Source organism: Triticum aestivum, chromosome 4D, assembly GCF_018294505.1.
Source record: "Triticum aestivum cultivar Chinese Spring chromosome 4D, IWGSC CS RefSeq v2.1, whole genome shotgun sequence".
Classification (NCBI taxonomy): Eukaryota; Viridiplantae; Streptophyta; class Magnoliopsida; order Poales; family Poaceae; genus Triticum; species Triticum aestivum.
This window is the reverse complement of record NC_057805.1, coordinates 22466284-22487781: the sequence shown is the minus strand read 5'-3', so window position 1 is coordinate 22487781 and position 21498 is coordinate 22466284. Positions and strand designations below refer to the sequence as shown.

Sequence of the window (21498 nt, the reverse complement as noted above, 5' to 3'; positions counted from 1 at the left end):
CAAGAACTAACAGAAAGAAACAGCAAGCACATGGCTCTTGATATTGCTAAATGAGGGATAAAGGGTTACACCACTGTGCAGACTGATTAACGAAGTCATTGGCATTTTATTTCGGCAATAGAGCAGTTTCGATCCAAAGTAGCGACTAGCGACTGTCAAATTACATGATTTCCTCCTGGGTTTCCTCAGCTTCTGCGTTCTGATGCTACTCAGTGTAACACTGTACATTGCAATGCGCGTATCTTACATAACGACACATCTAGCTGCTAGCCCTTTCTGCTCCACTCTCTGATCATCGTTGCCTGCAGAGAAAAATCAGAGTAGGTTTAGAATCTGCTGTGGTACGCAGGAAAAATTCACCAGCACCAAAAAATGAAAACTGCATTAGCTTCTAGTAGAAATTAAGAACTCCTTGCAGCTAGAATCACTTCAGGGAAGAGAATGGGCTTTGTGGCTTGACAAGCTCCTCTTGGCAAGAATTTTGGCAAGTCAAGATTGATTCATTCAAGTAGATCTCAGCCACACTGAATCAGTGAAAAGCACAACTACCTTCATGAGGCTGGTGGAGCCTGCGGTTCTGAGGGGTTGACATCTCCTTTTTAAGGCTGATGAGGATATCCTCCATTGTATGTTCCCTTTTCCAGTTTCCAAGCATAGGAAATCGTCTTGGATCAACCTAGAAAAATAGCTCACTGTAAGTACTAAGGTAAACATCACATCAACAACTTCACCACAAGTTGGGTTTTTATTTTTTGCACAAGTACCATTCCAGTTTCTTGATTCACACATGTCATATTGACCCTAGCCTGGAACCGGACAGTCGGTGGTTTGTCTGGATAATCTGTATCACAGAACAACTTCAATTGATAGATTCGTCCCTCGTGAACAGTCTGCAAGAGAAAAAAATGCAGTAATCAGTTGGCTCGAGCGTAAGGAAGCAAAAGACAATTAATATCTACTCATGGGTATTGTACAACATACATTGGGTGGACCGATAATAGTTCCTGTCCAGGAGCGCATATATATGTCATCAGCATCATCCATCCCATAGCTCACAGTTCCATCACCAATGCCCTTCTCACCTCTCTCAAGTTCTTCCAAAAGTCTAAAGTTTCTGGGAACTGAAGAACAGATAACAGTTGGTACAATAGAGCATGCTTATTATGAGCAGCTCATTCAAGCAGAGTAAAACATGAATCCAGTCACATCATTCTAAATTCTAATGGTAGAAAATTAAGGAAAAGCAAAATTCCCTAATTTATTAGGATACTTATAGTTTTAAAACAGTACACTTATAATTTTTAAAGATGTTTTCAATGTCATAAAATTGGAGTGTAGTAGCTAAGTTAACAGTTGTAGTATTAACATAAGCTATCCATTTAAATAGCAGAAATGGGTGATGTTTAAGGGAAACAATGTTGTGTGCCTAGATCATAGACAACATACTGAAACAAAAGAGAAGAGTATAGAGCCACAACTCGCAGCATTAACCCTAGCATTGCACAAGACCTACTTAATAACTGCAATCAAGCACAAGGAACAATATCTGGAGGTACTAAAGATGCACAACAAGCCAATACTTGTTTCAATATTGGCATATTTGCCTATGGCAGTATTCTTCTCATAAGAGCTTATTCAAGTTGCATAACAGCAATGCTTTGCATTTTAGACCAATGTAGAAGACCTTAGTTTCAACTTGTAAGCAGGTTGCAGATGGTCCATGTTGTTTAGAAGAGTAGTGTCTTGCCCCATGATGGAGATTAAGGACTGCGTACGAAATCGGCTATAAGTTACAAGTGAATGTTAGTTGTCAAGTCTTTCAATTTTGAAGATTGGCTTGACAGGTGTGACTGTCCTAGCTAAAGCATCTAGTATAAACTGACTTATTGGCCTTTAACTTGTAGTTGTAGCGCCCAAAAGGCAAGGCTCTTAGTAGACTGGGCCTTTCGGTATATCAAATAAAATCCCGAGGAGAGCGACCTTTTAAGCAGCGTTGACTTTAAGTATTTAGTTCTTCAATGGCAGGATATACTCTTAATAGATGGATAGCTCTTCACAAGTTGTGCCCTTGCAAGACAAGTATGGGTTATGGTTTCATCCTGGCAAAATCAGCCGTTCGTCCCATTCCTGTGATCACATGCTAGGGTTGGTAATGGTTCGATCATTGAGTGAGGGTAGGCTTGCTATATCGAGGAGGAAGAGAGATAGAAGAGAGGGACTAGGATCAGATCTCTCTAGTTGATAATTCTCATTGGATAATATATATATATATATATATATATATATATATATATATATATATATATATATGGCATCACTTTAATATAGACGAATTTCTTAGTCCTTAAGCGACATATCTCAACTAACTGGAGACCTATCTTATATCCAAGGAAATTGTCCTTATCTTTTATAAGTTTATAACCTTCCTTATCTATAAGTGACCATCCAAGTTACTGTTTTATTCGGCTAGACGGTGGGCCTACGCCTGACACAGCTGGCCACAAGCAGCATATCAAGTATAACAGGTTAGTAGGAATCAACATGAAAAGGGCAATGCCAGTTAGGAAGAAACTGATCGTATAGCTGGAACACATTTTTATCAACAACGCTTTCATGTGAAGCAGTGTATGATCACATCAAAATAGGACACTATACTTAGGCTGAGTGCCCTGAGGATGAAATGCCTTCCTTAGATCGGTTGTTGTCAGTGTTTCTAAGTGGAGAGGAAGGACAGATATACCCACCATCCAATATAACTCCTAGGAGTACTCTAGTACTCTTCGCATTTAATTTGCTTCAAAATTCTCAAACCCTTCTTTAGGTTTTGGCTGCTCATGGCATACCAGTCACAAACAACTAATGCCGGTGGGTTACAGGAATAAACACATCTTCATGATTGTTCTAACACCACTAGTTTAGCTACAGATAGGGATCCAAAATTGCATTATTGTTCCATAAAAACATGCCCTGAGAGTGGGTTGTGAGTCTAAACGGACAGCACATAAGTATTGATAGGAGTTTTTGATAGAGAAAATGACGCGTAAGAATACAAGTGCCCAGATCGTAGTAATAGCTCGGATACCAGAGAGCTGACAGAAAAAATCAACCTAGGATTATTAATCATAATGCGAACCTAATCAACAGACAACGATTCGCATGACAAGATAAACTGTGACCGGCCAACAAATCCAGCTGGTACCCCCTAAATTCATACCGGTCCATCCATCCAAAACTGTGCCAATAATTGAGGACTTCATCAATTCCTGGTGTTAGGCATAAAGGACCAAACCACTCACCAAACATCACACCAGCAAACAACACGGTGAATTTGGCCTCACCAATAGCTCTAGACGGTTCCTCGGACCGACATCTAGCCCATCGTCCTGATAGCCCTATCCAAAATTAACCCAACATAGCAGCATTCCGTCTTCGCTTCAGCCCCATCATGGAAGTATATGCTAATAATACCTACGAAACCTGCCTTTGCTCGAGAGTTTCTTGGCTGAATGTCCACACGGATGTCTGAACTGCGAAGGCAGATTTCATAGGGCATCATTCAGGAGGGATTCGGGATCGCCGGCAGATCCCACCCCCTCACATCAATCCCCAGAGGCCGAGCCTAATCCAGCAATCCCTCCAACGCCCCCCTCCCCGGTCACTCGAATCACCAGGCCCTAAAAATCCCACCAAGAATCCAAGAACTCGTACTCCACGGCCAGGAAGATCCCGCGGCGGCAGAACGAGTCCTACAGGAGGCGGTTCGTACAAATCGTGGCAAAGAAACGGCGAGCGGGGGAGAGACCGACTCACCTACGACCGGCGCGGATCCCTCGGAGCCCATGGCGAGCCCCTCTTCCACCTCCAGCTTCGACCGCCTCTTCCCCCTGAGCTGCGCTGGATGGATTCCGCGGTGGCTGAGCCGCGAGGACAACGAATATCCGGAGCCCCGCGTGAAGCAAAGAAAGCCTCTCAGGGGGGAGAAAAAGGAGGAGAGATGCGCGCACAGTACTGGACTGGGGCCGGAGCGGAGGAAGGAGCCCAAGTTGCCAAGTGATAAATAGGGATGACTTGGCTGCCGGCAAGCAATTTCCTTGCCACCTCCATCTTTTTTTTCTGCCTCAAATTTTCCTAAGATGAAGATAATTGACCATTTAAATTTAATCTATGGAAAACCGGGCGAAAACCGATGCAGACACGTCCACGATACGTGTCGGTCATGGGACATGGTAGCGCACAAGGCATCCTCGGTCTGGCTATTGATAGTGGAATCCACACACAACCGAGAAGAGAGCAATCGACAAGGATGACTACAAGCGTCATCTTATCGCCCATCGCCCTCGGAACAGCGACTCCGACTTTTCGCCACGGACCAACGGCCACCGCCATCTTATGACATATTAGTATTTGGTTAATAGCCGGATGTATTGAAGAGAAACCGGTCATCCTTTTTTCGGCAAAGTTTGGCTAATACATCAATGCACGACAGGCGAAACATAACGACAAGAAGGTGTGACGCCACGATCATGTTAGTGAGATAACCAGTTTGTTATAAACAGTTGTTGCTTATGTGGCAAAGTTTGTAACCTTTTTCTTAAAAAATTCTATTAATTCATTAAGACAAAGAGAATTGCCAATATAATCTATGGAAAATCGGGCGAAATTTGATAGACACATCCACAATACGTGTTTGTCATGGAACATGATAGCACACAAGGCATCCTCGATGTAGCTATTGATAGTGGACTCCACACACCACCATGAAGGGAGCAATCGACGAGGCTAACTACAAGCGTCATCTTATCGCCCATCGCCCTCGATTTAGTGACTCTGACTTTTCGACACGGACAAACGTCCAACGCCATCTTATCACATATTAGTATTCGGTTAATAGCCGGATACATTTAAGAGAGACCAGTCATCCTTTTTTGGCAAAGTTTGGCAAATACTCCCTCCGTTCCTAAATACTTGTCTTTCTAGGCATTTCAACAAGTGACTACATACAGAGCAAACTGAGTGAATCTACACTCTAAAATATGTCTACATACATCCGTATGTGGTAGTCATTTGAAATGTCTAGAAAGACAAATATTTAGGAACGGAGGGAGTATATCAATGCATGACACATAAAACTAACAACAAGAAGGTGTGATGCCACAATCACGTTAGCGAGACAACCAGTTTGTTATAAGTAGCTGTCACTTATGTGGCAAAGTTTTTAACTTTTTTCCTTGAACTTTTTTCAATTAATTAATTAAGACAAAGAGAATTGCCAATTTAATCTATGGATAATCGGGCGAAACCCTATATAGACAAGTTCACAATACATGTTTGTCATGGAACATGATAGCACACAAGGCACCCTCGGTCTAGCTATTGATAGTAGACTCCACACACCGCCAAGAAGGGAGCAATCGATGAGGCTAAGTACAAGCATCATCTTATCACCCATTGCCCTCGAAACAGCGACTCCGACTTTTGGCCACGGACGAATGACCACCTCCATCTTATGACATATTAGTATTTGGTTAATAGCCGAATACATTGAAGAGAGATTGGTCATCCTTTTTTGGCAAAGTTTGGCAAATATGTCAATGCATGATAGGTAAAACATAACGACAAGAAGGTGTGACGACACGATCATGGTAGCGAGACAACCAGTTTGTTGTAAACAGTTGTCACTTATGTGGCAAAGTTTTAACCTTTGTCCGTGAATCGGGCATGCTTAATTTGTGTTTCTTAGGCGAGTTATAACAATAGTTGCTCGGATCACTTTTGTGTAACATGTTGTTTTGTTATTTTTGTTTTTGTTGATTATTGAATCTAAAGAATAGGAATTTCAAAGTAGCCCTGAGAGATTCTTTTCAGAGAAAATTTGTACGAAAGCCCATATCCAGTTATTATGATAAGTGTAATGTTGTGGGTGTGTATTTGCTACATATCTAAGGGCGTATATAATGATGCTATCTTAGCAGTGTCACATAGGATAAATGTTCAGGTGGAGAAAAGAGAAACCAGAAGAAAAAAAAGTCTTTGTTTTCTCTTAATTAAGAAATGATCTCTTAGTAACAAATCTCTCACCACATTCACAATTTTAGGAATATCTAGTTACTAGAGATAAGATGAAGAGACAACCCATTGTACTTTTTTTGTCATCTCTAGATTAGCTGGCAGGACTAAGATTAGACTGTTTTATCAACCAATATACATGCCCTAATTAGCTAGCCGGGTTGAACTCGTCTTATCAGTTTCTGGCCGGTTTTTCTCAATAACTAATAATGGTTTTTTCTATTGTTGCTTAACCTCCGCAAAAGTCACTCATCATCTACCCCTTTTTCACCCAAATCTTGAACCAAGCATTAAACAAACAAGGGCTCGAGAAAAAAAATATGTAGGTATTTCATTTCGTCAAACAATAGCACGTGTGTATGTCGTATCTTCTCCAATTGTTTCGTTTTCAAAGGGTTGGTGGCCAGTCATGACAGGTAGATATGCTCGTAGCCATTTCATCAATTCCTGCGAAAATCCTCACGATTTCGGATAATTTTCAATCGGATACGTAATCCCTAAAAAAAGATCCTACGGGACCACTGGTACAAGTGATGAGCACAGAGAGAATCAAGAAACATTAAGGGCCAGATCTTTGATGGATGACCTAACATGGACCATATGTCATTGTAGTCTGCCATAAATTTCTGCTCCTTGGATAGTACCATGTTCTCACGGAAGTTGCTGGTAAAAGAACAGCAGTAAAGATGTCTTCACTGAATTCTGTACCTCTGGACAACGGTAGATTTTACATGTGAAATTCCACAAATTACCGGCATTTACACAAATTTGTTTACTACTTTTTCAGGTTTCTACTACTGTTCGCACCAGAAAACCATGATGAGATATCGTCGTCGTCGTCCTCAGACTCGAGCATCTCCATGCTTCTGGGAACACGAGGGGAGGACCGATTACTTTCTTCTGATGCCTCTCCTGGAAGCCCCTGGTTCCCCCTGGACATCTCTTCCTTCCATTTTTCCCTCTCCAAAGGTTCTTGGGAAGTAGCAGTCCTGCCCCCGACAATGGGGAAACCGTCGAGGAATTTGTAGTCCCTGTGCATTGGGAGCATGCTGTTCTCATCGCCGTCGTCGTCATCGTCCCCTGCCTCCTCTGAGCTCCAGAAATCTGAATCTTCATCAGATAGTGGGGCCCTTTTTTGCACAAGCTGTCGCTTTCGCAATGTCGGCTGGATGCCATCTTGAACAAATGAAATAGCGGGGTGCTTATTCTGCTCCAGATCACGGTGTGGTTCGATAGTGTCTTGGTCGTTTAATGCTTTTGGTCTTTTCCAACCACATTTCAAGCAGAATGCATTCCTCTTGAAGTTCAGATAGTTACACCTGACATCAATCACTCAATAATATTATTATGCTGATTCTATGGTAGTACAGTACAGAGCAAAATAACAATGCGGAAAGGTTAGCCACATCGTTGACACCACTTTCCCCGTGTTCTGTCTCATATTGACATTAGACATCAAAACAGTGCAAATATACAATGGTGTGCAGTAAGAATAGTCACTCACGAAGGACACTCCCATTCGCCCGGACTGAGTAAACGGTTTGTTGGTTTGTCATGACACTGCAAGCATCGTGTGTTCTTTGCGAAATTCAAAAAGTTGCACCTGAAAATGTAGGATCAGTACAGGCGAGAGGGTTCCCCCAGTCCAATATAAACTGGACTTATTGGCATTCTCACCTTTTGCATATCCAATCACCTTTTTTGAGGGGTAGATGATCTTGGTCCTCATGCATTAAGTGATATCTCTCTTGAAATTCGCCATCGCAGCGCAAACATTTGATATTCTTTGCAAAGTTAAGAAAGTTGCATCTGAAAATATACACGTGGTATTATTCTTTTTGAAGAAAAATAGATTACATCATGTGGATAAGTGATACGAGGTAAAAAAAAACCAACATACTTGGGACAATTCCAGTCACCCTGCTTCACAGGTACAGCAGATTGACCTTTTGACATACGTTGTGCAGCTTTATCAGTTGCGGAACCAGGCCCTTTGGAATCGAGCTCGACAACCTCATTCAGTAGTTTCTTAATGGATTCTTTAACAGTTTTGTTTAGGCATACTTTGTTCCCCACATTACCAGTAATGATATCAAGACCATAAGTCAGGAGGATGCGCATAACATCCACAGTTCTGCCCACTTCCTCTTTACGAGCCCTTACATATGCTCTCTCACAACTTCCCCTTAAATTGCATTGGCTGCAAACCTGTCACTCTGTCAGCATAAGGTAATGAGGCAGATATACTATATATAATACATAGATTTATGTCACAGACTTAAAGCAATCCAAATTGTCACATGTAGGCAAAAATACTAAAACTACAATATACAGATTGAGGGCTAACCACAGGAGAAGGCATAGTCAGACCATGTAAGATGTAAGGTGCCTCGAGAGGTGCTTAGTAAAATAAACCGAGTTTTTCTTCAGCACCAGTGCTTATTTCTATGGCAGGGGTGCCTAATTAAACATCTGCCATCTACAAATAAGCACCAGTGCTTCAGCAAAAACCAGTCTATTTCTCTAAGCACTTTGCATACATGGTCTTAAAGGCAAGGAAAGTGAACATCGTCTGCAGCATGGCAAGCAAAGTGAACATCTCTGAAGCATGGAAAGAAAACTGAACATTGTCTTTTGCAGAGGTATACGGAATGGATTGGTTGAAAGCAAAATATCCTAAGTTTTATGTTAAATAGTACTCCCTCCGTAAATAAATATAACTGATCTAAACGCTCTTATATTTATTTATGGAGGGAGTAGTTACCAGAAAAATGGAAATGTCAATAACTCCTAATATTTCCTAGTTTGCAGCAGAACGTGTTTTAGCTTTTAGGTTGAATTCTAAATTGCTAACACAAAACATGGTTTCTCAAGCTCATACACACTGATTGAGTAAGGCAAGGCTAATAGAGGGGGCAAACTGTTAACTACTTCAGTCCCCAGCTTGTATTTGTAGTTAAGATTTGCATGGTGCTTTTTATAAGCAAGCAGATTAAAACACACACTGTTACATTATTATCATTATCTGAAGTACAAAACATCATGAACTTTGCTGAGCCTAAGAGGTAAGATAGTTTGCACACACACAGCTTTCACATATTTTCCTGTGTTTTAACAGTTTGAGTGTTTGAATATATTGGTTAAGAAAACGTTTTTCTGGTTCCGTTTTTCTCCAGAACATTTGTACAAATGGGTAAGTTCAAAACTGAAGTGAAGTAGAAAAAGGTAAATCAAGAGAAATTCCTCTGCACACATTTTCATGCACTTACCTCTCCTTCATCAAGTCCTACATGAGCACGCAATCGCTTCCCAGAATTAATAACTTTCCTGTCAATGCTAGGGCACCCACCACGCAGAGCGACCTGAATATCCCATCTTGACAGGTACCTGCAACAGAAGAGTTCCGACATTACATGCACGACACAGGGATATCGTATTGTAACGCACAGCATCCTGGTAGTTCAGTGTGGCAAGTGGTGACTGGTGTGGCCAATAATAACACTGCTGCTATACAAGCAGAAATCCTGTCCTAAAATTGCTTATATTGACTGACAGTCTTTCTCCAGTTCTAGAACATGTTGAGCACCCTGTATATTTTTGTTCAGAAGTTCTGTTGAATTTCTTTAAAATTATTTAGCAATACTTTGCTCAACTTCATCAAACAACCATTAGGTAGCGGTGCTCTGGAGTCTGGAGATTTCTACCAAGATTGAAGACAGCATATCAGCAGTTTGGCATAGTTTAGGGGCATATAAACAGCATTGCATTTGTTAGGCAAACTGCTGCGACAAAGCCAACATATTCCCATCCAGGAGATGGGCAACAACCCAGCCTGCAATCTGCACTGCAGTACCCAACACGGAAGGCAACGCAAACTGCTGGCACATTTCAGCAAACATCTGGCGTGCAGCTAAACAATGGCGCCAGAGAGTGACAGCGTCATCCAGACGCGCAGGCGCAGTCCCAGTACAAGAACCCACGTAGACACACAAGCAGGATTCCTCCGAGCTCAGCCACCTCACCTGACGATCTCCGGGCGCTCGCGCCCGAAGCGGAGGCAGGCGGTGCGGACGAGGTTGGAGTCCTTGGACGGCGCGGCGCCGGCGAAGGCGGAGGGGTCGAGGTGGCCCTTGTGGAGGAGGAGCTCCATCAGCGCCACCCACTCCGGCCACGGGTGGGCGATGTCCACGGCCACCGGCTTGTCCCCCGCCCGAGCGCCGCCGCTTCCTGGCTCTTGGGTTACTTGCCATTGCTCCCGGGGCGGCGGTTGTGCTGGTGCGCGGGAGAGGTCTAGGTCGTCGAGCTCCGAGCGGAGGAAGGCGAGCCGCCGGTCCGGTGGCGGAGGCGGGCGGTGGCTGCAGAACCGCCGGAGTGCAGTGGCCGTGGCAGCGGCGGTGAGGCGGCGGTGCATCTCTTGCAAGAGCCCGGTTTCAGTTTGCCCGGCCGAACCCAGTAGCCTAGTGTACATCAGAAGCTGCCAGGCCAGGCCCAAACTTGGGCTATCACATCGTTTTTGGCCCAGCGAGTGCAGTTTTAGTTTTAATTTTTTTTAGAAAAAAAAACAGCCAGAGCAGATGCTAATCTTGGCATTTCTGATTTCAACTTGTAAGAGCATCTCCAGCCGTTGGTCCCCCAGGGGGCGCCTAAAATCGCCGCCTGGGGGTGAGCCGACGCAAAAAATGGGCCTGGGGGCGAGTTGGTCCCCAGCCGCCGGCCCCAGGGCCGCCCCCAGGCGCGTTTAAAAAATAAAAATGTATAGCAAATTTCGGCACAGTTCGGCGAAGTTCGGCTAAACACGACAAATTTCGGCCAACTTGGACATATATTTCGACAAAGTTCGCCGATTTTCATTACATAGCAAATATATAATAAACTAATCTAAAAGAAACTGGCTGAACACCGAGTAGTCGCCGTCGTCGCCGCCATCCTCGTCGTCGGCCTTCTCCTCCTTGACGCGGGCGCCCCTGCTGGACTTGGCGTCGCCATGGCGGACTGGTGGCGGCGGCGGCGCGTCGTCGTCGTCGCTGTCGTCGATGACGACGACTCCTCCTTCGTCGCGGCCCCGGCGGCGCTCCGCGAAGCGTTGCAGGGCGGCGCACTGGCGCTCCCTCGCCATCTTGAGGGAGTCCTGACGTGCCCATTCAAGGGTCGCGTCGTCGTCGCGCTCGACCTCGCCGTGCTCTGCCTTCACCGGCGCGAGCCCCGGCTCCGTCTTTGGCTTGACGAAGCGCGGAGGAGGAGCCGACGAGGAGGCGCGCCGGCCGCCCTCGTTGATGACGATGCCGGTGCTGCGAGTGCGCCGGCCGAGCGGCGTCTCCGCCGCGGGCTCGGCCTTGACGCCGAGCTGCGCCGGAGTGCCGGAGGAGTGCGAGGAAGAGCGCGAGGAGGAGGAAGAAGAGGAGGAGCCGAACCTCCTTGGCGCCCATGGCCTGTCGCGTCGGTGGTGCGCCGGGGCGGCCGCCCTCGCCGGGGGGTACGCCAACGGCGGGTCGTTGCCGCCCTCGAGGTGCGTCAGCACGACCTCGAGTGTGCGGCCGGGGACGCCCCACCACAGGTGGCGCCCCTCGCTGTTCTTCAGGCCGCCGACCACCGCCGCGCCGTTGGTGGACGCCATCCGCTGCTGCTGACGGCGCTCGAAGTACGCCGCCCAAGCTGCGTGGTTGTCGGCGGCGTACTGGGGGAGGGAGAGTTGGGCGTCGGTGAGGGAGGCGCGCACGACATCGACCTCGTCAGCGAAGTAGGAGAGTTTGGCCACGGCGTCGGGCAACGGGGGAATGGGCACTCCCCCGTTGCTGAGCCTCCAGCCCGTCGGCCCGGCGCGCATGTCCGGCGGCGCGGGGATGTTCGCCTGGAATAGGAGCCAGGACTCCTGTTCGCGGAGCGTGCGGCGGCCGAAGCCGTTGGCCGCCGCCTCGTCTCCGGGGAAACGCTCGGCCATCGGGGAGGGGAGGGAGAGGAAGGGGCTGGGCGGCGGCGCTCGGGCTCGGGCTCGGGAAAGGGAAGGCTCGGCGGCGGCGCTCGGGAGAAGTATAGCTCGGCGGCGAGGGCTGGGCTGGTGTGGTGTGGCCACAGGCGAGCGAGGGCACCGGCTTATATAGGCGCACCGCGCCCATGTGTACGCGTGCGAGGGAGGGGAGGCGTCGGCACGCCGTCCCGTGACGCGCCGCCCGTGAGGAATCAATGGCAAGGCTGACCGGCGGCGGCAGCCTTGCCATTGATTCCCCGCGGGAACCGAGTCGTTGTGGGAAGACGAGGCGCGGTGTCGCTGACGCGGCTGGCCCGTGGCTTTTTCGCGCCAAAACCACTCGCCCCGGCGCCCCCGGGCGCCCCCCAGCGCGCCGGGTTCGGTCTGGGTCCGCCGGCGCTGATTTCGGCCCAGGCCGACGAAAATCGGGCTCCTGGGGACGCGACTGGGCCGTTTTTTCAGCGCCGGCGCGAAAAAATCGCCTGGGGAGGCCTTTCTGGGGGCGCGGCTCCATGAACTTCGTTTCAGTATGGCAAGATCTTGTCACAAAAGGATGTGCATAAGACAACATTTTACTGATCCAGACACTCGTGTGTTATCCGAGTGCACACGTTTGGTAGTGTGTTTTTTTCCTTGTGAAAATCAAGCGGGTGGTATCGGCATAGGGCTCGAGTGAGATGTGTCTCTCTGGAAGAATTATGTTGAGTTCAATAGAACCAGGCATGAAATTTCATGTGAACTATCTTCAACATCTTTGGCCACTCAATTATGTTGTAACAGCTTCATATTATAAAATGTTACTCGGACCATTTTTATGACGACATTCACCTTTATTTTCTTGACCGAAGAAGAGCCATTGATACCAAAAGCATAGATTCTACAGCACAAGTGCACACAACTGACGTTTTACAGACAACAGAGAACATACATGGATAAGCTCAAAGCTCATCCGCAACATCTGAGGGACGCAGAATCCTTGCTTCGATCTTCAGCGAAGGTCACTCTGGGAACATCTGGGAGAAGGTTTTGGTAGCTCCACATTTTTCAGCAACAGAGTCTAGCTGTCTACCATCTAAACCGTCAACAAAACAAAAGATCCAGAGCAACCATCAATCATCCCTAAAATCACTGAAGAAGTGAGCAAGTGGGGAACTCCAGGCAGTCGTACATCGTTGTCAGAATGATCCGCGGCTCTTCAGCTGGTCCATGAGAAGGTGAGCGACCGACGCATATCCTTGCTCACGCGCTGTTGCGATGCCGAATGAAGTGAAAAACAGGTCAGGTCAACTATGGATAAAATCTGTGTGAACATACTGCTGAAGTTGCACCTTGGAGCCACCAGAATTACCTTGGAATATGGCGATCCCTGTTGGTGCTATCTTCCTCTTCTTCAAGCAGATGGAGCTGCATAATTTTAGTGACAAATTGAGCGTGGCAGAGAGCATACACTCTTTTAACACAAGATATCCACATCTTGGCAGTGCCATTTAGACATTTCAATTTGTGAGTGCTAGAACCAAGGATCAAGCTTGCAAGTTCACTCACCTGTTGCATATCCAGAATTTCTTGGTACCCGTCTCCTCAACGCAGTGAGGGCACATCCACTTCTTGTTCTTCCTGACCTCTTCCATCTCTGCCACCACGTCTCAAATTCAGTAATCTTATAAATATTATCCACCAAGAATAATAAGTTCCGTTGAACTTACCTTCGCCGTACCTAACTTTAAGGCAAGCACGGCAGAGGATCCCGTTCGAAGAATGGCAGGAGGAGCACTCCGTCTTTCCTGTCATCGGAGAACAAAGATCGATCAAATGAATGCGAATTTGCTACACTAAAGAACTAGCTGCTCTTGTACTCCCTCCGTTCTTTTTAGTTTGCATTTAAAATTTGGTCGAAGTCAAACTTTGTAATGTTCGACTAACTTTATAGGAAAAAATACCAATATTCACAATATGAAATCAATATTATTAGATGCATCACGAAATTAACTTTCATATACCATGTAACTTCAGTTTTGTAGATGTTGATATTTTTTTATACAAGTTTGGTCAAACTTTGTTTAGTTTGACTTTGACCAAATTTTATATGCAAAGTAAAAAGAAACGGAGGGAGTACCTATGCATTGCTGCTCAAAGTCTCCTTCCCCACAGCGCTTGCAGCCCTCCTCGCCGCAGAGTTTCTTCTGCCTATGACCACACGGCGGCAACTATACTTAGTGAACTAATCTCAGAACATAATCAGGATTTGTAGGACGCGAATCTACCTGCAGAAATGGCAGCAGATCCCAAGAACGGGGTCGTACACGGACCCCCTCGCCTTGCTGTCGCACCGCGTCTCCTGCAGCACCCGCAGCCTCTCCTTGTCGATGTACATGGGAGACTTCTCCTCCTGCTCCTCTTCCTCGGCGTCCGCTCCTGCGGGACGACAAGAGAAACTCAGTTCCAGTGCCAGCCCGCAGAACAGGGCCACGGAAAAGCAGGGCGTGCGGATGCGGAGGCAGGAGAAGGGGCCAACCTCTGTAGGGCAGCGCCTTGTGCTGCACGGAGTCCCCGTTGAGCCGGGCGGAGCGGCGAGAGCCGGAGCCGGGCGGCGTCGCGGCGGCAATCAGGCGGCCCGAGCGGCGGAGCGGGGTGAGGACCCGCGGCGGCTTCGGGGTCTTCCTCGGGGTGACGCTCCCGGCGCGGGGGGAGGGGGCGGAGGAGATGGCGCTCAGCTCCCCGGCGCAGCGGCGCAGGCCGAGCATCTCCATCCGGGCCTGCACGGGTCACCGGATTCGAAACATCGGTGGCGGTCAGTGCCGCGAGGAATGGCGAATCTGGAGGAAATTTCGAGATTGGGGGGATGGATGGATGGATGGATGCTTGCGCGTACCATGTTCTCCGAGATGCGGGCCTCGCGGATGCTCTCATAGTCGGACTTGTCGCCCAGCCTTCCCATGGCGGCGGCAGGGGAGGAGGCGACGGCGACGGCGACGGCGGCGGCGGGTTTCGGGGATTGGCTGCGGCGCTGTTGGGCGTGGTAGGTTTCGGGCAAGGGGCGCTGGCGACGGCTGCGTTTGAAATTTGAGGGGTAGAGGAGACCGGGAGGGTAGTTTTACCGGTTTGCCCTCACGCACGCTCGTTGCAAGTCTAGTTAAATCTGGATATTCTCTTCTTTTTGAGGGGTAATCTGGATATTCTTAGTAAGGCTGGTCATAGTGGTGAGTAACTTAGACTAGTGTCATATGCAAAGTAACATAATAGTAGTATCATGGATGACTTCATTTATTAACTTGTAGACTCATCTTGTCTCGGGAAGCGCTATGTTACAGTAACATACTATGTTACCACCTCTCATTAACTACTTGCCACATAAGCAATTTTTTCTTGAATTGCGTTATGTTACTACCTAAGTTACTCCCACTATGACTAGCCTAATGTAAAATTCAGGTGGGGTCAAGAGAAAGTGGCAGTATGGCACCCGGCTGTCTGAAATGGCAAAATTTTGAAAAGAATGCAAAGGAGACGTTGGTTGAGCCGGAACGATGCACCACTTGTCTGGAATGGCAATGAATCTACCAATGAGTTCTTGAATCCATTTCCCATTACTTTGCGTGATAGAGACGGTGATGATGAGACTTCTCGCCCAACCTTCCCATGGTGGCGGCGGCGGGCTGGTTTCAGGGATTGTTTGGGCGCTATTGGAAGTGGTAGGTCAGGGCTACGGGCGCCGACGACGACTGCGTTTGAATTTTGAGTGTGAGGGGTAGGGGAGCCCGGAAGAATAGTTTTACCAATTGGCCCTTAAACATGCTCGCTGCAAGCCTGGTTAAATCTAAAAAAATTGGGTAACTGAAAATCTGTGTGGGGTAATGAGAAAGTGGGACCCGACTTAATCATCGGCAACCAGTGGCAAAATTTTGAAAAGAATGCAAAGGAGACGTTAGTTGAACCGAAACGATGCAGAGTTCTTACATGTTCTTTCCCCTGGCGCTCGTAGCTAGGGTGTAGAGGTCCTCCCTCGACGCCACCATCGAGGGTCTTTCTCTTCCTATTGATATCCCCTCCACCCCCATCTTTCTTCCGACGACTCGTGTTGACCAAGGGGGAGCCATGCGTTCCTGCCTGGCCTTGGTCTGATGAGGACTCTTGGGGATTTTAGGAGGGTTTGGATCTACGTGGGACATATGTCGGCAGAAGGGAGTAGCGCTAGAATGGGAAGGGACAATGAAAATGTCGAGGATCTGCTCAACCGACTCGATATAGATGAAGACGGTGGGGATGATTTCATTTGGGAGAAGAACCTGGTCTACAAGATGTGCGTGTGAAGTGGCTGGCAATTGCAAAGGTTTACACTAGGAAGGGTTTTAGTGTGACGCCCCCATTTATAATCGTGCACTAATCATACACGCATCATGCATGATCACGAACAGTGACTCACGTCAATATCACAACACAACTCTACAACACAAAGGATAAACACAAATCTATATATATTACAAATCAGGGGTCGTAAGACTCGATATTACAACAAGAGTTAGGTCTGAGTACAGATAAATACAAAGGTGCCTTAAGAAGGCGAAAACAAACAATGACTCTAGATCAAAAGGCAAGGCCTCCTGCCTGGGACCTCCGAACTACTCCTAGTCCTAGATCTTCATGTAGTAGCCAAGCTCGAGATCCTCTGGCTCCAGGGCTCCATTCATCTGAGCGCAACATCCGAGAAGAAGAAAAGACATAGCAAAGCAACCGTGAGTACTCATCCAAAGTACTCGCACGACTTACATCAGATCTACACTAGATATACACCGGTATCAAAGGAAAGTGGTAGTATTGTTGGAAATATGCCCTAAAGGCAATAATAAATAGGCTATTATTATATTTCCTTGTTCATGATAATCGTTTATTATCCATGCTAGAATTGTATTGATAGGAAACTCAGATACATGTGTGGATACATAGACAACACCATGTCCCTAGTAAGCCTCTAGTTGACTAGCTTGTTGATCAATAGATGGTTACGGTTTCCTGACCATGGACATTGGATGTCGTTGATAACGGGGTCACATCATTAGGAGAATGATGTGATGGACAAGACCCAATCCTAAGCCTAGCACAAGATCATGTAGTTCGTTCGCTCAGAGCTTTTCTAATGTCAAGTATCATTTTCTTAGACCATGAGATTGTGCAACTCCCGGATACCGTAGGAATGCTCTGGGTGTGCCAAACGTCACAACGTAACTGGGTGGCTATAAAGGTGCACTACGGGTATCTCCGAAAGTGTCTGTTGGGTTGGCACGAATCGAGACTGGGATTTGTCACTCCGTGTAAACGGAGAGGTACCTCTGGGCCCACTCGGTAGGACATCGTCATAATGTGCACAATGTGACCAAGGAGTTGATCACGGGATGATGTGAGTTACGGAACGAGTAAAGAGACTTGCCGGTAACGAGATTGAACAAGGTATAGGGATACCGACGATCGAATCTCGGGCAAGTAACATACCGGTAGACAAAGGGAATTGTATACGGGATTGATTGAATCCCCGACATCGTGGTTCATCCGATGAGATCATCGTGGAACATGTGGGAGCCAACATGGGTATCCAGATCCCGCTGTTGGTTATTGACCGGAGAACGTCTCGGTCATGTCTGCATGGTTTCCGAACCCGTAGGGTCTACACACTTAAGGTTCGATGACGCTAGGGTTATAGGGAAAGTATGTACGTGGTTACCGAATGTTGTTCGGAGTCCTGGATGAGATCCCGAACGTCACGAGGAGTTCCGGAATGGTCCGGAGGTAAAGATTTATATATGGGAAGTCCTGTTTTGGTCACCGGAAAAGTTTCGGGTGATATCGGTAATGTACCGGGACCACCGGGAGGGTCCCGGGGGTCCACCAAGTGGGGCCACCGGCCCCAGAGGGCTGCATGGGCCAAGGGTGGGAGGGGACCAGCCCCAGGTGGGCTGGTGCGCCCCCCCACAAGAGGCCCAGGGCGCAGGAAAGGGGGGAAGGGGGAAACCCTAGGCACAGATGGGCCTAAGGCCCATCTAGTGGGGCGCCCCCTCTCTCTCCCCCTTTGGCCGCCCCCCAAGCCCCATCTAGGGCTGGCCGCACCCCTTGGGGGGAAACCCTAGATGGGGGCGCAGCCCTCCCCCTCCCCTATATATATTGGGGTTTTGGGGCTGCCCAAGACACGAGAACGTCTCTCTTTCGGCGCAGCCCTACCCCTCTCCCTCCTCCTCCTCTCCCGCGGTGCTTGGCGAAGCCCTGCGGGATTGCCACGCTCCTCCATCACCACCACGCCGTCGTGCTGCTGCTGGATGGAGTCTTCCCCAACCTCTCCCTCTCTCCTTGTTGGATCAAGGCGTGGGAGACGTCACCGGGCTGCACGTGTGTTGAACGCGGAGGCACCGTTCTTCGGTGCTTAGATCGGAATCAACCGCGATCTGAATCGCTACGAGTACGACTCCTTCATCCGCGTTCTTGCAACGCTTCCGCATCGCAATCTACAATGGTATGTAGATGCACTCCCCTTCCCCTCGTTGCTAGATTACTCCATAGATTGATCTTGGTGATGCGTAGAAAATTTTGAATTTCTGCTACGTTCCCCAACAAGTATATGTGAACTATACTGCAGAAATGCCAGAATGAGGGGGAGAAGAACATCCTATCGAAGATTAATCATCGGCGTCCATCATCTTGCAATAGTAGAAGAGCAGAGTTTAAATATAATATTTAGTAACATGTATATATCAGCAAAACTCAGAGATCCTTCCTCTACTACCCAGCCAGAAAGTGATCTCGGAGTAGTAAAACAGTTAAGTATCACAATAGTATCCGGTTCTAGTTGTAGCACAACAGGATACAACTCCAAGCGTCTTGTTACTGTGGACACGGCTATTCGAATAGATTGCTTTCCTGCAGGGGTGCACCACATTACCCGATACACTCAATTACCTCTGGCCAAACACACTTTTCTGGGTAATGCCCGACCTCGGGCAATCGACACGCCGTAGTCCTACCTAGGCTCTCCAAATAGGTCAACACGCCGGTCTAAATTCTAAGTGCGAAGGGGTCATGGGCCAATCGTCCTAAGCACTCGTACACGTTGCGAGGACGACCGGGACCAAACCCACCTTAGTATCCAGGCATAACCGGCTCACCCGGGCGCCTGTCGCTCAACTGTGATGTTTGTAGAGCTTTCGGGAGAAATTGTACGACGCCGAGGGTCCCATAACCATTATCCCGCACGACGCTTAGTGCGAAAAGGCCAGCGGCCAACTCAGATCAAATACCCAAATCCGTTAGTGTATTATTAGCATCTCGCGGAGAAGACCAGGGTCGTCGGTCCGACTAGGTAAATCACGGACCACGACCAGGGACCAGGCCCACCTCTCTCCTAGATGGTCTCCACCTGCCTTGTCGTTCTGCCACATTATCTCTCGCGGGTACCCTTGGGGCCGACCCATCTTTATCATTGTAACAGTCGGGGTTCAGGTCCATACCATCAAGGTGAAACCGGAGGAATCACCCTTGATAGGTTTACCTTGATATACTGCACGACAGAGTCATCACCTAGAGTGAAATACGAGGAATCACCCTCAGTAGATCACACTATATGTGCTACACTACGGGGTCGTCATCGAGAGTGAAATAAAAGGAATCACCCTCGGTAGATCACACTTGATACGGCTCGGTAGAGTCATACAATTGTAAGGGCCTTTAGGGGTGTTCTGGTCTCGGTACAGTGATCCAACATCTTGGATAACCCAGATAGTACAACATGGCAACACAGACAATGATGTAGGGCCATTGATGGGACACTATCTCACCTATACTAAGCATATAGGTTAACAGATAAAGTATCAATAGCAGGTTATAAAAAATAGGCTATGCATTGGAATAGGAGCTATCGGAACAATAGTAGCAAAATCTAATGCAAGAATAAGAGAGAAAGAATGGGAGATATCTGGATGATCGAGGGGGGTTTGCTTGCTTGGAAGCATTGTCGAGAAGGACGGGTCGTCGTCGACGTAGTCGTACTGGGTGTCACCGGTAGTCTCTGTTGGAAATATGTCCTAGAGGCAATAATAAAATGGTTATTATTGTATTTCCTTGTTCATGATAATTGTCTATTGTTCATGCTATAATTGTATTAACTGGAAACCGTAATACATATGTGAATACATAGACCGCAACATGTCCCTAGTAAGCCTCTAGTTGACTAGCTCGTTGATCAATAGATGGTTATGGTTTCCTAACCATGGACATTGGATGTCATTGATAACGGGATCACATCATTAGGAGAATGATGTGATGGACAAGACCCAATCCTAAGCATAGCACAAGATCGTGTAGTTCGTTTGCTAAGAGCTTTTCTAATGTCAAGTATCGTTTCCTTAGACCATGAGATTGTGCAACTCCCGGATACCATAGGAATGCTTTGGGTGTACCAAACGTCACAACATAACTGGGTGGCTATAAAGGTGCACTACAGGTATCTCCGAAAGTGTCTGTTGGGTTGGCACGAATCGAGACTGGGATTTGTCACTCCGTATGACGGAGAGGTATCTCTGGGCCCACTCGGTAATGCATCATCATAATGAGCTCAATGTGACTAAGGAGTTAGCCACGGGATCATGCGTTACGGAACGAGTAAAGAGACTTGCCGGTAACGAGATTGAACGAGGTATTGGGATACCAACGATCGAATCTCGGGCAAGTAACATATCGATTGACAAAGGGAATTGTATACGGGATTGATTGAATCCTCGACATCGTGGTTCATCCGATGAGATCATCGAGGAGCATGTGGGAGCCAACATGGGTATCCAGATCCCGTTGTTGGTTATTGACCGGAGAATCGTCTCGGTCATGTCTGCGTGTCTCCCGAACCCGTAGGGTCTACACACTTAAGGTTCGGTGACACTAGGGTTGTAGAGGTATTAGTATGCGGTAACCCGAAAGTTGTTCGGAGTCCCGGATGAGATCCCGGACGTCACGAGGAGTTCCGGAATGGTCCGGAGGTAAAGATTTATATATGGGAAGTCTTGTTTTGGTCGCCGGAAAAGTTTCACGCATTATCGGTATTGTACCGGGAGTGCCGAAAGGGGTCCGGGGGTCCACCTGCCCCGGAGGGGCACATGGGCTGTAGGGGTGTGCGCCTTGGCCTATATGGGCCAAGGGCACCAGCCCCAAGAGGCCCATGCGCCAAGAGATAAGGGAAAGGGAGAGTCCTAAAGGGGGAAGGCACCTCCTAGGTGCCTTGGGGAGGATGGACTCCTCCCTGGCCGCACCCTTCCTTGGAGGAAGGGCCAAGGCTGCGCCCCCTCTCCCTTGCCCCTATATATATGTGGGGAAGGGGAGGGCAGCAATACCCTAAGCCCTGGCGCCTCCCTATCCCTCCCGTGACACATCTCCCTCCTCCCGCAGCGCTTGGCGAAGCCCTGTTGGAATCCCGCTACTTCCACCACCACGTCGTCGTG

At 47.9% G+C, this 21498-nt stretch overlaps 2 protein-coding genes across 3 annotated transcripts; both read right to left on the bottom strand.

The window, feature by feature from the left end:
- Nucleotides 1-7: 7 nt before the first annotated feature.
- On the bottom strand, nucleotides 8-10492 carry LOC123096595 (uncharacterized). Its single transcript, XM_044518354.1, has 12 exons — nucleotides 10089-10492; nucleotides 9336-9453; nucleotides 7967-8274; nucleotides 7744-7875; nucleotides 7571-7669; nucleotides 6846-7385; nucleotides 6653-6729; nucleotides 3811-4128; nucleotides 982-1121; nucleotides 765-890; nucleotides 550-676; nucleotides 8-302 (listed from the first exon to the last, which is right to left on the bottom strand). The coding sequence occupies exons 1-12, from the start codon at nucleotides 10475-10477 to the stop codon at nucleotides 244-246; spliced, it is 2433 nt and encodes an 810-aa protein (XP_044374289.1). The 5' UTR covers nucleotides 10478-10492; the 3' UTR covers nucleotides 8-243.
- A 2395-nt stretch (nucleotides 10493-12887) lies between these two features.
- Nucleotides 12888-15097, bottom strand: LOC123099478 (cell division cycle-associated protein 7). Of its 2 annotated transcripts, XM_044521628.1 has the most exons (9): nucleotides 14904-15097; nucleotides 14547-14787; nucleotides 14296-14446; nucleotides 14148-14218; nucleotides 13738-13815; nucleotides 13577-13664; nucleotides 13380-13435; nucleotides 13200-13277; nucleotides 12888-13103 (listed from the first exon to the last, which is right to left on the bottom strand). In XM_044521628.1, the coding sequence occupies exons 1-8, from the start codon at nucleotides 14967-14969 to the stop codon at nucleotides 13207-13209; spliced, it is 822 nt and encodes a 273-aa protein (XP_044377563.1). In that variant the 5' UTR covers nucleotides 14970-15097; the 3' UTR covers nucleotides 12888-13103; nucleotides 13200-13206. The 2 variants fall into 2 exon arrangements, with proteins under 2 accessions (XP_044377563.1, XP_044377562.1); XM_044521627.1 differs by having other exon boundaries at nucleotides 12888-13277.
- Between the last annotated feature and the right edge of the window lie 6401 nt (nucleotides 15098-21498).

What these genes read in the sequence shown, in the direction of transcription:
- LOC123096595 (XM_044518354.1), bottom strand. Translation starts at nt 10,477, where the DNA reads ATGCACCGCCGCCTCACCGCCGCTGCCACGGCCACTGCACTCCGGCGG. An exon ending in TAGGACTTGATGAAGGAGAG is followed by an intron (nt 8,275 to 9,335) that starts GTAAGTGCATGA and finishes ACAGAGTGACAG; the next exon opens with GTTTGCAGCCAATGCAATTT. An exon ending in GGTGATTGGATATGCAAAAG is followed by an intron (nt 7,670 to 7,743) that starts GTGAGAATGCCA and finishes CTACATTTTCAG; the next exon opens with GTGCAACTTTTTGAATTTCG.
- LOC123099478 (XM_044521627.1), bottom strand. Translation starts at nt 14,969, where the DNA reads ATGGGAAGGCTGGGCGACAAGTCCGACTATGAGAGCATCCGCGAGGCC. An exon ending in ATCTGCTGCCATTTCTGCAG is followed by an intron (nt 14,219 to 14,295) that starts GTAGATTCGCGT and finishes GTGTGGTCATAG; the next exon opens with GCAGAAGAAACTCTGCGGCG. An exon ending in TAAAGTTAGGTACGGCGAAG is followed by an intron (nt 13,665 to 13,737) that starts GTAAGTTCAACG and finishes ACGTGGTGGCAG; the next exon opens with AGATGGAAGAGGTCAGGAAG.